At 45.2% G+C, this 14993-nt stretch overlaps 1 protein-coding gene across 1 annotated transcript in view; it reads right to left on the bottom strand.

Moving 5' to 3' along the window:
- Positions 1-14993, bottom strand: part of amph (amphiphysin) — a 221267-nt gene that overhangs the window by 101217 nt on the left and 105057 nt on the right. The window contains exons 8-9 of the mRNA XM_059993715.1: positions 7201-7308; positions 1351-1436 (exon numbers count right to left, since the gene is read on the bottom strand). Coding sequence (XP_059849698.1) covers positions 1351-1436; positions 7201-7308 — 194 coding nt within the window. The remainder of the gene's footprint in view (positions 1-1350; positions 1437-7200; positions 7309-14993) is intronic.

Here is a 14993-nt window from a genome sequence, read left to right as displayed (position 1 = left end):
TACCTGCATACTTACTTTCAGTGACTGATGAACAAGGACACCTAGATCTCATTGTACTTCCCCTTTTCCTAACTTGACACCATTCAGATAGTAATCAGCCTTCCTGTTCTTGCCACCAAAGTGGATAACCTCACATTTATCCACATTAAACTGCATCTGCCCACTCACCCAACCTGTCCAAGTCACCCTGCATTCTCCTAACGTCCTCATATTTCATATTGCCACCCAGCTTTGTGTCATCTGCAAATTTGCTAATGTTACTTTTAATCCCTTCATCTAAATCATTAACGTATATCATAAATAGCTGCGGTCCCAGCACCAAGGCCTGCGGTACCCCACTAGTCACTGCCTGCCATTCTGAAAAGGATCCGTTAATCGCTACTCTTTGTTTCCTGTCTGCCAAACAATTTTCTATCCATGTTAGTACCCTATCCCCAATACCATGGGCTCTAATTTTGCCCACTAATCTCCTATGTGGGACCTTATCAAAGGCTTTCTGGAAGTCCAGGTACACTACATCCACTGGCTCTCCCTTGTCCATTTTCATAGTTACATCCTCAAAAAATTCCAGGAGATTAGTCAAGCATGATTTCCCCTTCGTAAATCCATGCTGACTTGGACCAATCCTGTTACTGCTATCCAAATGTGCCGCTATTTCATCTTTTATAATTGACTCCAGCATCTTCCCCACCACTGATGTCAGGCTAACTGGTCTATAATTCCCTGTTTTCTCTCTCCCTCTTCTTAAAAAGTGGGATAACATTAGCTACCTTCCAATCCTCAGGAACTGATCCTGAATCTATAGAACATTGGAAAATGATTACCAATGTGTCCACGATTTCTAGAGTCACCTCCTTAAGCACCCTAGGATGCAGACCATCAGGCCCTGGGGATTTATCAGCCTTCAGTCCTATCAGTCTACCCAAAACCTTTTTCTGCCTAATGTGAATTTCCTTCAGTTCCTCCATTACCCTAGGTCCTCTGGCCACTGTTACATCTGGGAGATTGTCTGTGCCTTCCCTTGTGAAGACAGATCCAAAGTAGCTGTTCACTTACGCCCGGCTGACAATCTCTGATGAAGTATTGATAATGGCTGGGGCACCCATCTTGTAAAGACACTGCCCAGAAGAAGGCAATGGTAAACCATTTCTGTAGAAAAATTGTCTGAGAACAGTCATGGTCATGGAGAGACCGTGATCGCCCATGTCATACAACACAGCACATAACAAATAAATGCTGTGATTAAAATAACGACTATTTACAATTCTCTTTGAATGTGATAATGTGCAAATCAGAGAGTAAAGACATGTTTTTAGATAACAAGATATATCAGAGAATAAAATTGAATACCTTGACCACAAGGATGGTAATTCATCCTGTAAATCTGTATTTAATTCTTCGAAGACTTTCTGAGCCTTTTGAAACTCCTCTTCTGCCTAAAAGCAGAAGAAATCAAGAGTTGGTGATTTATTTTTAAGACAATAAGATATAGGAGTAGAATTAGGCCATTCAGCCCATCAAGTCTGCTCTGCCATTCCATCATGGCTGATTTATTATCCCCCTCTCCTGTTTTCTCCCTGTAACCTATGACATATCAACTAATCAAGAACCTACCCACCTGCACTTGGCCTCCACAGCAGAAATTGCTTTGGCAAACGTTATTAGAAACATGAATGCCGAGACCTCCCAACCTCTGTGTTGACCAATAAGAGCTCCCTCTAGCTTCAGAGGATAATAGTGCAATTGCCCTCTGCATGAATTTTTCTCTGGTGAGACACAGTGATGACTTGATGGCAACAAACAAAACTTCTAGCGACTTTATTACTTGCGCTTCTTCCAGTAAATTATCACTCCATTCAATAGGCTGTCCCTTCCCTTCTGGAGTCGAGCTTTTGAACCGCCTGTACGATCTGGCATTTTGCAGTGTGAACTGAAGTCTTGAAGGTGCAGGGTGGTTGCGGCGTGGTAGTTATAGGCCGAATCGAGGCCACGGGGCCTGGTCCCAAGAACATGGAATGAGCCAATATATGGGCATTGCAGGAGCAGACTTGGAGCCAATTCGAAGCAGCAGATGTGAGGCGAGGCAGAGTTGAGGCGGCCCAAGACTGTATCAAAGGGGTAGGGCCCTGGACTGAGAATGAGGAATGAGCCAAAGTTTGGCCAATTTAAGCACCGGGTCAGATTGAAAAGGTTGGGGTGTCAGGGCTGGAGGCGAGGGATGGGCCTTTCCAACTCGCTAATCCATGAGGTTTATTTGTCTCTGCGCTGAACTGGGAATGTGGCCCGCAGTTAATGGGCTTCCGGATCGGCTGTGACTGGCTTCGTGGCTTAGAATCACCTTCATTATTTGCTTATTTTTATTGTTTACATGATTTGTTTCCTCTGCACATTGGGTGCTTGATGGTCTTTTTAAAATGGGTTCTTTCGGGTTTCTTTGTTTTGTGGCTGCCTGCAAGGAGGTGAACCTCAATAATAAATGTACTTTGACTTTAAACAGGACAGAATTCAGGGAAATTGATTTAGGATGAAGATGAGGAGAAACTGCAGAGGACAATTGCCCAGAGAGAAGTGAATCTGTGGAGTTCTCTGCCCAGAGAAGTGTGGAACTGAGTCCACAGCCAGATCAGCCATGATCTGATTAAATGGTGGAGCAGGCTTGATATGCCAGATAGCCTACTTGTTTGAACTGATTACGACACTCAGGAGAGCTGAAGAAAGGAAGCCAACTCTGACACCATCATCCTGAGCACAGATTAACTGAAAACACTTTAAAGAGCATGCACTGCAAACAGAGCACATTGTAGGGGTCTTCGTCGTTGACTACGTACAGAAGTCACCCCGTCACAAAAATATGACACGGTAGCATAGCGGTAGCGCAAATGCTTTACAGTGCCTGCCGTCACCGATCGGGATTCAATTCCCTCCACTATTTGTAAGGAGTTTGTACATTCTCCCCATGACCGCCTGGATTCATCCGGGTGCTCTGGTTTTCTCCCACATTCCAAAGACACGTGGGTAAAGGTTAGCAGGTTGTGCGTCTGTTATGTTGGTGCTGGAAGCATGGCGACGTTGCAAGCTGCCTTCAGACCGTGCTGGTCATTAACACAAACCATGCATTTCACAACATGTTTTGATATATTTAGTGTACATGGATTTCAGCAAGGTATTTGATATGGTACCCCATGCAAGGCTTATTGAGAAAGTAAGGAGGCATGGGATGCAAGGGGATGTTGCTTTGTGGATCCAGAACTGGCTTGCCCACAGAAGGCAAAGAGTGGTTGTAGATGGGTCATATTCTGCATGGAGGTCGGTGACCAGTGGTGTGCCTCAGGGATCTGTTCTGGTAACCTTACTCTTCGTGGTTTTTACAAATGACCTGGATAAGGAAGTGGAGGGATGGGTTAATAAATTTGCTGATGACACAAAGGATGGGAGTGTTGTGGATAGTGTGGAGGGCTGTCAGAGGTTACAGCGGGACATTGATAGGATGCAAAACTGGGCTGAGAAGTGGCAGATGGAGTTCAACCCAGATAACTGTGAGGTGATTCATTTTGGTAGGTCAAATATGATGGCAAATTATAGCATTAATGGTAGGACTGTTGGAAGTGTGGAGGATCAGAGGGATCTTCGGGTCCGAGTCCACATGACACTCAAAGCTGCTACACAGGTTGAATCTGTGGTTAAGAAGGCATACGGTGCATTGGCCTTCATCAATCGTGGGATTGAGTTTAAGAACTGAGAGGTAATGTTACAGTTATATAGGACCCTGGTCAGACCCCACTTCTGTTCTGTTCTGGTCGCCTCACTACAGGAAGGATGTGAAAACTATAGAAAGGGTACAGAGGAGATTTACAAGAATGTTGCTTGGATTGGGGAGCATGCCTTATGAGAATAGGTTGAATGAACTCGGCCTTTTCTCCTTGGAGCAACGGAGGATGAGAGGTGACCTGATAGAGGTGTACAAGATGATGAGAGGCATTGATCGTGTGGATAGTCAGAGGCTTTTTCCCAGGGCTGAAATGGCTAACATGAGAGGGCACAGTTTTAAGGTGCTTGGTAGTAGGTACAGAGGAGATGTCAGGGGTAAGTTTTTTATGCAGAGAGTGGTGAGTGCGTGGAATGGGTTGCTGGCGGTGGTGGTGGAAGCAGAAACGATAGGATCTTTTAAGAGGCTCCCGGGTGGTACATGGAGCTTAGAAAAATAGAAGGCTATGGATAAAGCCTAGATAGTTCTAAGGTAGGGACGTGGTCAGCACAGCTTTGTGGGCAGAAGGGCCTGTATTGTGCTGTATGTTTTTTATGTTTCTGTGATATTTTGATGTACATGTGACAAATAAAGTTAATCATTAATCTTTCACACTAGCACCAAGAACTGACCATCCTTTGCTGGACACGGATATGAGGGGAACGTGTTTCACCTCCATCACTGGGGCAATGCTGGTGACCTTCATTGGGAGCACCGTTCAGAGTCTTGGCCAAAGCCCACGCTACGGATGTAGAATTTACAATCCATTTGTTTGGCTGCCAAGGATCAGATCAGAAATAGTTTAACATCCCCAGCATATGTTGTGGAATTTGTTGTTTTGCGGCAGCAGTAGATCACAATATATATTAATAAAAACTACTGTAATTGTTTCTCTATAATGTTAACTGCTGAGGTAATGGTTTCTCTGTAGCAGTGATGTTTGGTTATAACTAGAGATAACAGGTGGTTATCCAAAGGGAGAAATGTTATTGTTTTTATCGAGGAGAGAGGTAGAGGAAGGACGCATGTGGAGAGAGCTGGTAGACCACCGGACGGCGGATACTGGAATCCGAGGATTCGAGGGTCAGCGGCGTTTGGTGGAGATCGATGGTGGAGGTGGTGTGGATGGGTTCATTGTCCATTCAAAAATAGGATGTTGGAGGGAAAGGAGTTGTTCCTGAATCATTGAGCACGTGTGTTCAGGCTCCTGTATTTCCTCGCTGATGGTAGCAATGAGAAGAGTCCATATCTTGAATAATGGAGGTCCTTAACGAAGAATGCCGCCTTTTTGAAGCATTTCCTTTTGAAGGCGTCCTGAATGCTGGGGAGGCTAGTACCCCTCATGGAGCTGGCTGAGTTTACAACTTCCTGCATCTTTTTCCGATCCTGTCCACACCAGAAGTTGATGCAACCAGTTAGAATGCTCTCTGCAGTACATCTGTAAGAATTTGTGCATCTTTGCTGACATACCAATTCTCTTCAAACTCCTTATGTCATGCTTTCTTTGAAATTGCATCGGTATGTTGGGCCCAGGATAGATCCTCAGAGATGTTGACACCCAGGAAATTGAAACTGGTGACCCTTTCCATTTCTGATCCCTCGATGAGAATCATCCCCATCCAGGAGCCCGCAAGCAATAACTGAAATTGAGAGCAAAGTTGTTTCTGTGACACCACTCATCCAGCTGATCTTTCTCACTCCTGTACACCTCCTCATCATGATCTGAAATTCTGCCAATAGTAGTTGTGTCATCAGCAAATTTATAGATAGTGTTTGAACTGCGCCTAGCCACACAGTCATGGGTGTAGAGAGAATAGAGCAGAGAGCTAAGAATACATCCCTGATGTGCACCAGTGTTGATTGCCAGTGAGGAGGAGACGTTATTTCCAATCTGCACGGACTGTGGTCTCCCGGTGAGGAAGTCAAAGATCCAATTGTAGACGGAGGTGCAGAGGCCCAAGTTTTGGAGCTTGTTGATTAGAACTTACGTTTTTTCACTTCAAAACATTAAACTAATTCAAAGAAAGATGCGGGCATCCAGGAATGTGAGTCTAACTTTAAGTGAGGTGTGCACACATCTCACGTAGCTGGATTCACCGATTTTTACATATAACCCATAATGAATTATTTAAATGAACAAGAATACTTAATCATACATTATGATTGTGTTGAAATTCTGAGCTGTAATCAATAAACTGCAGCTTGTCGTAGGTATTACTATTGTCCAGGTGATCCAAGGCCAAGTGGAGAGACGCTGAGATTGTATCTGCTGTAGACCTATTGTGGCGATCGGCAAATTGCAGCGGGTCCAGGTCCTTGCAGAGACAGGAGTTGAATCTGGCCATGACCAACCTCTCAAATGCACTTCATCACAGTCAATGTGAGTGCCACTGGGTGATAGTCACTGAGGCAGCTCACCCTGCTCTTCTTGAGAGCTGGTATGATTGTTGCCCTTTTGAAGCAGGTGGGAACCTCCAATTGATCCAATGAGGGATTGAAGGTGTCCTTGAACACCCTCTGCCAGTTGGTTGGCACTGGTTTTCAGAGCCCTACCAGGTGTACCATCAGGGCCTGATGCCTTGCAATGGTTCACCCTCTCGAAAGATCACTTGTTGACCAAGAGCTATTGGACCTTGTTGGCTGCATGCCATTTGAGAATGCTTTCTTTTCACCAGAGTGCTGCTAGGAGCAGTTTCCAAGGGGTTGATCAGAGTGTTGTGGAGCCCTTTCATAGAAGGAACTGCCTCGGCTGTCAAAGCAACACTGGGCTTGGCAGTAGCACCACTCTCTGGGGAGCAGACTATGGGAAAACACAACTGTTTCATGAGCTTTCATTACCCACAGAGCACATTATGGGCAACTGCACGGCTGGCTGCTGTGCAGAGGTCACTCTGGCATTATGACATGGCACAGTGGTGCAGTAGTTGGCATATCACTTTACACTGCCAGCGATCACCGATCATGGTTCAATTCCCACTGCTGTCAGTAAGGAGTTGTACATCTTCCTCCAGATGCTCTGGTTTTCTCCCAAAGTCGTAGGGATAAGGGGTGGTAAGTTTTGCGCATGCTACGCTGGCACTTGGTGACACTTGCGGGCATTCCCCAGCACAATCCTCCCTAATTCGGTTTGACACCAACGATGGCACTTCACTACATGTGACAAATAAAGCTTAGCAAAGTCTTTTGCTTGTACACTATTTGTCATTTCAAGATTCAAGACAGTTTATTGTCATTCCTCGTAAAGGAGAACAAAATGTTATTCTGGATCCAATGTGACATAGAAAACACCTGAAGCATGAAAAGCACAATAGTATAAAGGCAATCCTATAAAACACAATGTACGAGTAACTGTGGAGTGTGGTCTGTGGCGACACTCGACAGTGTGTATGTTATTGTTTCAATGTTGTATTTACCTAAGCCATTTCGAAAAGCCTCGTTGCATTCAGATCCCCTACCTTGACCAGCTTGCTGTCGTCCCTTCTCCTCGAGTGCTGCAAGGACTCCAAGTGATGTCGTGCACAGTCATAGTCAACAAGTTTCCTGCTGCGCTTTGCGATTCGAGTCTGGTTAAGTGAGAACAGAACCGTTATTAACACCAAAAATCATCACGCAGATGGTGCATCTTACACCCGACCGTGACACGAGATGTATCATTGGCCACCGATGAGAAGAACCATCGAGTGTGCTCGACACGAGAAGTCATAGAACATGGAACGTTACAGGTCCTTCGGCCTGCAGTGATTAGATCAATCTAACCCTTCCCTCCTACATAGACTAGTCCTGATGAAGGGTCCCAGCTCAAAAGGCCGTCTGTTTATTCCCCTCCTTGTTGTCTGACTATCTGATTTGCAGAATCTCTTGTGTTATGACTCTGTTTTTCTATCATCCGTGTGCCTATCTAAGAGATTTTTAAATGTCCCTAATGTATCTGGCTCTACCACCACCCCGGAAGGGTCTTCCACACACCCACCATTCACTGTGTAAAAATACTTACCCCTGACACCCCTCCTGTACCTTCATCCAGTCACCTTAAAGTTATGCCCCTTGATATTAGCCATTTCTGCCCTGGGGGAAATATCTCTGGCTATCCATTCTATCTATGTCTCTTATTATCTTGAACATCTCGGTCAAGTCACCTCTCATCCTCCTTTGCTCCAAAGCATAAGCTCTAGCTCACACAACCTAGTTAGTTTAATTTTACTGCCTGATAAGATTCAGATTTGTTTATCATGTGAACATCAAAGTGAAATGCGTTGTTCGCATTAACAACCAACGCAACCAAAGGACGTGCTCAGGGTAGCCTGCAAGTGTCGCCACAAACCCTGGCACCAACATAGCATGGCCACAATGCACGGCAGAACAACACACAACGTCACAAGCAACAACACAACAAGTCGTGAAGGGGAAGAAGGCCTTTCCTGGCCTCAGGAGATGCCAAAACACTTCATTATCCTGAACTAAATACAAAAGCTAGTGATTAATTTAATGAACATAAGAACTTAAGAAATAGGATCAGGAGTCGGCCATCTGGCCCATCGAGCTTGCTCCACCATTCAATAAGATCATGGCTGATCTGGCCATGGACTCATCTCCACTTACCTGCCTTTTCCCCACAACTCTTAATTCCCCCACTATGCAAAAATCTATCCATCCTTGTCTTAAATATATTTACCGAGGTAGCCTCCACTGCTTCATTGGGCAGAGAATTCCACAGATTCACCACTCTCTGGGAAAAGCAGTTCCTCCTCACAGCTGTATAAGCTTACAGACTCTCACAGCTACCTGGACTATTCCTCTTCCCACCCTGTCTCTTGCAAAAATGCTATCCCCTTCTCACAATTCCTCCGTCTCTGTCACATCTGCTCTCAGGATGAGGCTTTTCATTCCAGGACAAAGGAGATATCTTCCTTTTTTAAACAATTCCTTTTTCTTCCACCATCAACTCTGCTCTCAAATGCATCTCTCCCATTTCCCGCACATCTGCCCTCACCCCACTTGGGATAGGGTTCCCATTGTCCTCACCTACCACCCCACCAGCCTCCAGGTCCAACGTATAATTCTCCGTAACTTCCGCCACCTCCAACGGGATCCCACTACCAAGCACATCTTTCCCTCCTCCCCCACCTTCCTGCTTTTCGCAGGGATTGCTCCCTACACGACTCCCTTGCCCACTCGTCCCCCCCATCCCTTCCCACTGATCTCCCTCCTGGCACTTATCCTTGTAAGCGAAACAAGTGCTATACCTGCCCTTACACTTCCTCCCTCACCACCATTCAGGGCCCCAGACAGTCCTTCCAGGTGAGGCGACACTTCACCTGTGAGTCGGCTGGTGTGGTATACTGCGTCCGGTGCTCCCGGTGTGGCCGTTTATATATTGGTGAGACCCGACGCGGACTGGGAGACCGTTTCGCTGAACACCTACGCTTGGTCTGCCAGAGAAAGCAGGATCTCCCAGTGGCCGCACATTTTAATTCCCATTCTGATATGTCTATCCATGGCCTCCTCTATTGTCAAAATGAATCCAAACTCAGGCTGAAGGAACAACACCTTGTATACTGGCTGGGTAGCCTCCAACCTGATGGCATGAACATTGACTTCTCTAACTTCCATTCATGCCCCTCCTCCACTTCTTACCCCATCCCTGACATATTTAGTTGTTTGTTTTTTTTCTCTCTCTCTGCCCATCACTCTGCCTGTTCTCCATCTCTCCCTGGTGCTCCCCTCCCCCTTTCTTTCTCCTGAGGCCTCCCATCCCATGATCCTTTCCCTTCTCCAGCTTTGTATCCCTTTTGCCAATCACCTTTCCAGCTCCTATCTTCATCCCACCCCCTCCGTCTTCTCCTATCATTTTGCATTTCCCCCTCCCCCCACTACTTTCAAATCTCTTACTATCTTTCCTTTCAGTTAGTCCTGACGAAGGGTCTTGGCCCGAAACGTCGACAGCGCTTCCCCTTATAGATGCTGCCTGGCCTGCTGTGTTCCACCAGCATTTAGTGTGTTGTTACGAATGTGCCACAACCCTGAGGGGTCGAAGGGTACAAAGTAGCCCCCTCCTTCTTGAGAATCGCAAGATCGCTAGTAATTCGGGTCTGGGACCCAGTAAATGAGAGAGAGATGTCCAGAATACACAGGGTTTGGAATGTGTCCTGGCCTCAGCAAGACAAAGCCACGGATAACGGCTATTGTCTCTTGGAGACGGAATTGTGTATTGAGTACTGTACTATTCATTGAAGCCCTCAGGGGATGACCAGAATGGGCTGGTTGAGGGATTGCATCATCCCAACCTGATTGACATCTGAGACCCCGTGAGTAAGGATAAAAGAGGGTCTGGGGAGCAACCCCTTTAGACGCACCAGGAGAAACGCTAAAAATCCCGTGACAGTGTTTAATAGCGACAGCCGGTGGGGGACTCGCGTGCGTCTTTTCCCGTTGCCTGGGATTGGGGCCTTACCACGGAAGAATGGCTTAGCTAAAGGACCGGCTACACCAACGGAACTCTCGAAGGATCGAAATCATAAAAAGGAAAAGCTGGCAAGTTTCTAAAAATCTCTCTTGACTCCAACCAAAGGCTGCAGCCTGAATGAACTGAGTGACTTTTATATTTCCATCGGACAATACATTATCCCCTAGACAACGATAGAGCTTATTTCTTATTGATTATTATTATACCCGCACTTTTAGATTTAGTATTGACGACGTATATTATCTGTATGTCTGCATTGATATTATTTTTGTGTATTTTTACTAATAAATACTGTTAAAAATAGTATCATCAGACTTCAACGGACCTCTCTATCTTTGCTGGTGAGTGACTCAGTTACGGGGTTCGTAACAACTTGGGGATCTCGTCTCGGGATTTGATAACAAATTGGAGAGCCAGTGAATCAGGCTTGTAAGTCCAAACTTGGATCTGGTTACGCGGGTAGCCAGACGGGAAACCAGCAAAGATGGACGTGGATGAACTTATAGAAAACCCAACTCTGGAGGCGCTAGAGGCGGCCACAAAGTCGGAATTGTTAAATATTGCGAAAGGATTAAACCTCGCAGAGGTGAGGTTGTCAATGAAAAAGCGGGAGGTGCGAAGGGCCATAACTCAGTATTATATTGTGAAGAATGTGTTTTCTGCTGAGGTATTGGAAAATATCCCTGAAAAGGTACCAGCTAGTGGAATGACTCAGTTAGAGTTGGAGAAATTAAGGTTGGAACATGAAATTGAGCAGCTGGAAGCAGCTGAGAAGGAAAAAGGGCCGAGAAGCAATGGGAGCATGAGCTCCAGCTAAAGGAGTTAGAGGTGAAAAAGGAGCAGGAAAGAGCTGAGAAACAAAGGGAGCATGAAATTCAGTTAAAACGGCTAGAAGCAGCTGAAAAAGAAAAGGAAAGAGCCGAGAAGGAGACAGAGTATGAGGAGGCGGAGAAACAGAGGCAACATGACTTGGACATGGAGAAGCTAAGGCAAGAGCGAAGAGTTCAAGGGTCAGACCGAGAGGAGAGGTTTAATGTTAGTCGGGAGTTTAGGTTAGTACCTCCGTTCGAGGAGATGGATGTTGATAGTTATTTCTTGCTTTTTGAAAAGGTGGCAGTGAAACAGAAGTGGCCCAAAGAGCAGTGGGTGGCGTTGTTACAAAGTGTGTTAAAAGGGAAGGCACAACGGGCATATGCGGCGTTGTCCATGGAGGAGGAGGAGTCTGAGAATTATGAGAAAGTAAAGGAGGCCATTCTTCGGACCTACAAATTGGTACCTGAAGCCTATAGACAAAAGTTCAGAAATTTAAAGAGAGGGTGGAATCAGACGTATACCGAGTTTGCCCATGAGAAGAGTGTGCTCTTGGATCGTTGGTGTACAGCAGAAATAGTGGAAGAGGATTTTTGGCGTCTCAGTGAGTTAATTCTGATTGAGGAATTTAAAGGTTGTGTTTTGGATGATATCTGGATGTATTTGAGTGAGAAGCTGAATAAGTCCATCTCCGAATTTGCTAGGTTCGCAGATGAATATGCCCTAACCCACAAGACAAAGTTTTCCTCGAATAAAAGTTACCAGAGAGACCGTGGGAACGGTAGAGAAAGCCCGCCAGCTGAGGCAGAGATCCCGCCGGGAGCTAGTGGTAAGATTGAGGAGGAGAGGCAAGACGGCAGGAGAGGTCCTGGCTTGACCTGTTTTAATTGTGGAAAGGGGGGACATATTGCATCTAGGTGCCTTGCTCCAAGGAAGGAGACAGGAAAATGGAAAGCAGCAGTCCCTATAGGATGTGCTGTGGTGATCAGTAAATTGACGAGAGAGCCCCAGGTAGACAGAGTACGAGAAGGGTCTGAGAAATGTATTTCAAAAGGAACCATGTCTGTGAGAGAGAGAGACACACCAGTTCCAGTGCGGATCTGGAGAGACACGGGAGCTGAACTGTCATTGATTAGCAGTAAGGTACTGGATTTTGGTCGCAAGACGGGAATGGTAGCTTTGAGAGGAATAGGAAAAGGGACAGAAATGGTGCCCTTGCATAGGATCATTCTGGATTGTGATCTGGTATCTGGACCAGTTGAAATAGGGGTGCGATCAGAATTCCCAAGAACTGACGCGGACGTCCTTCTTGGTAATGATTTAGCCGGTGGTAAGGTTTGGTCAGCCATGAAGCTGACGAGCCAGCCTGTAAGTGTTGAGGTCCTGCCCCTAGATTCCAAGATCTATCCTGCATGTGTGATCACTCGCAGCCTGTCGAGAAAGGCAGCTGAGAACGAGACCAGTTTAAATCCGGCCAGTATCAATTTGGCCAAGACGTTTTTACCGACCCTGTACCAAGAGGGTGGTAAAACGGAGAATAGGAAAGTGAAAGAAAGTAAGGGAGAGGAGGTAGTCTGCCCTTAGCCAGGAGGAAATTTATAGAGGCCCAAATTAAAGATGAAAAACAGATAAGGCTGTTAAAAGGTCCAGAGTTGGACATGGATGATCTGTCTGGTTTGGCAGAACTGTTTGAAGTTGAAAATTCTAAAGGTGTTACTGATAATGAAATGAGGGCAGTCCTAGATGAAAAGGATGCCATTACCTTGAAGAAGTCTGCTGGGTTGGCAGATGAGGTTGTTTCAGCCCGCGGGGTTGAGTTTACTCTGGAAGGGAGTTGCCCAGAGAGTAACTGGGAGGATCAGGGGAATTTAGAATTTGAAAAGGGTACGGGTATTGAAAGCCTGGAAGAGGCAAATGTCCTGTTTGAGTGTGTTCAAGATGTGGATGCATGTGGTACTGAACCTAGTAATGGAGCTCAGAAAAAGTCTGAGGTATTTGATTCAGTTGAAAAGGAATGCAGTTCTTGAGGGTCAGATGGACTTGGTTCAGTGAAGAAAGGGTTAACCTTGGTACTAGTGGGAAGTGAGAATTCCCAGTTGTTTGGGTTCGAAGGTGTGTTAAACGTTAGTGAGGAGATAAAAGGTGGTGAGGTGAATATTATTATTGAAGGAAAAGGGAAAAGTGTAGTTCCTAAATTGAATGAAGAAAATTTAAAGTCTGGATTGATGTCAGAAGCAGCAACCAGGCTACAGAGACAATGGCTTGGTAACATAGTGCCTGTGAATCAATTACAGGTTGAGTTGGAATGTAAAGGTGCCCCACACGCTATTGTTATTCAAGAGTGTGCTGTGAAGAGGCAGAATTCGAAATGCTGTTTGGACAAAGAGGGATCGCTTGCAGATATTAAATTGAGAATTAATAGCATGAAGGGTCCTGAAGAGAAAACTAGCAACTTGCTTAAAATTAAAGAATTGTGTGGAAATTCGGAAAATGGTCTAAGTTCGGACCACATTGTTGATAAAATAACTCCTATGACAGGAGCAGGCAAAAACCTATTCCACACTGGTGCATAAGCTCACCACGTGGGAGTTAACTGGAAACGGGGCGAGGGTTGACGGGATGCCATTTTAACTAACCGGATCCGGTTTTAAGGGATTTCGACAAAGCATGTGAATAATAAAGACAACCCCATGGAAGATTGACTGTTAAGTTTGAAAGTAAAATAAAGATTAGTATTTGCATGAACTTTTGTAGTATACCTGTAAGCTAAGATCACAACTCTTTAGTTTTTGTTTGTTGAAGAAAAGGAATAAAAATAGGTAGTTATTAAATTGGAGTCTGATGCTACAAGACTTTATTAAGGTACAAGATGTTAAGATATTAAAGGAAGTGACAATGTAATCATTAACTGTTTTGATGCTGAATGGAATGTATAACTGTATTACTCTGTAGTGAAAAAAAACTCTTTTGTATTATGTTAGATTCTGAAAATCCTGTAAGACTCTGTATTAATTAATTTTTAACCGATGGTAAAAAAGCTTTGAAGGAAAGGGGTGTTATGAATGTGCCACAACTCTGAGGGGTCGAAGGGTACAAAGTAGCCCCCTCCTTCTTGAGAATCGCAAGATTGCTAGTAATTCGGGTCTGGGACCCAGTAAATGAGAGAGAGATGTCCAGAAAACACAGGGTTTGGAATGTGTCCTGGCCTCAGCAAGACAAAGCCACGGATAACGGCTATTGTCTCTTGGAGACGGAATTGTGTATTGAGTACTGTACTATTCATTGAAGCCCTCAGGGGATGACCAGAATGGGCTGGTTGAGGGATTGCGTCATCCCAACCTGATTGACATCTGAGACCCCGTGAGTAAGGATAAAAGAGGGTCTGGGGAGCAACCCCTTTAGACGCACCAGGAGAAACGCTAGAAATCCCGTGACAGTGTTTAATAGCGACAGCCGGTGGGGGACTCGCGTGCGTCTTTTCCCGTTGCCTGGGATTGGGGCCTTACCACGGAAGAACGGCTTTAACTAAAGGACCGGCTACACCAACGGAACTCTCGAAGGATCGAAATCATAAAAAGGAAAAGCTGGCAAGTTTCTAAAAATCTCTCTTGACTCCAACCAAAGGCTGCAGCCTGAATGAACTGAGTGACTTTTATATTTCCATTGGACAATACATTATCCCCTAGACAACGATAGAGCTTATTTCTTATTGATTATTATTATACCCGCACTTTTAGATTTAGTATTGATGACGTATATTATCTGTACATCTGCATTGATATTATTTTTGTGTATTTTTACTAATAAATACTGTTAAAATAGTACCATCAGACTTCAATGGACCTCTCTATCTTTGCTGGTAAGTGACCCAGTTGCAGGGTTCGTAACAGTGTGTTGTTTGAATTTCCAGCATCTGCAGATTTCCTCGTGTTTCCTCCTCATCTCAGTTTTATATCTGCTCCCCTGAATCTTGAG

The sequence above is a fragment of the Hypanus sabinus genome, chromosome 1 (genome assembly GCF_030144855.1).
Source record: "Hypanus sabinus isolate sHypSab1 chromosome 1, sHypSab1.hap1, whole genome shotgun sequence".
Classification (NCBI taxonomy): domain Eukaryota; kingdom Metazoa; phylum Chordata; class Chondrichthyes; order Myliobatiformes; family Dasyatidae; genus Hypanus; species Hypanus sabinus.
Note: the sequence above shows the minus strand (reverse complement) of the source record. Positions and strands in the feature narration are given on the sequence as shown.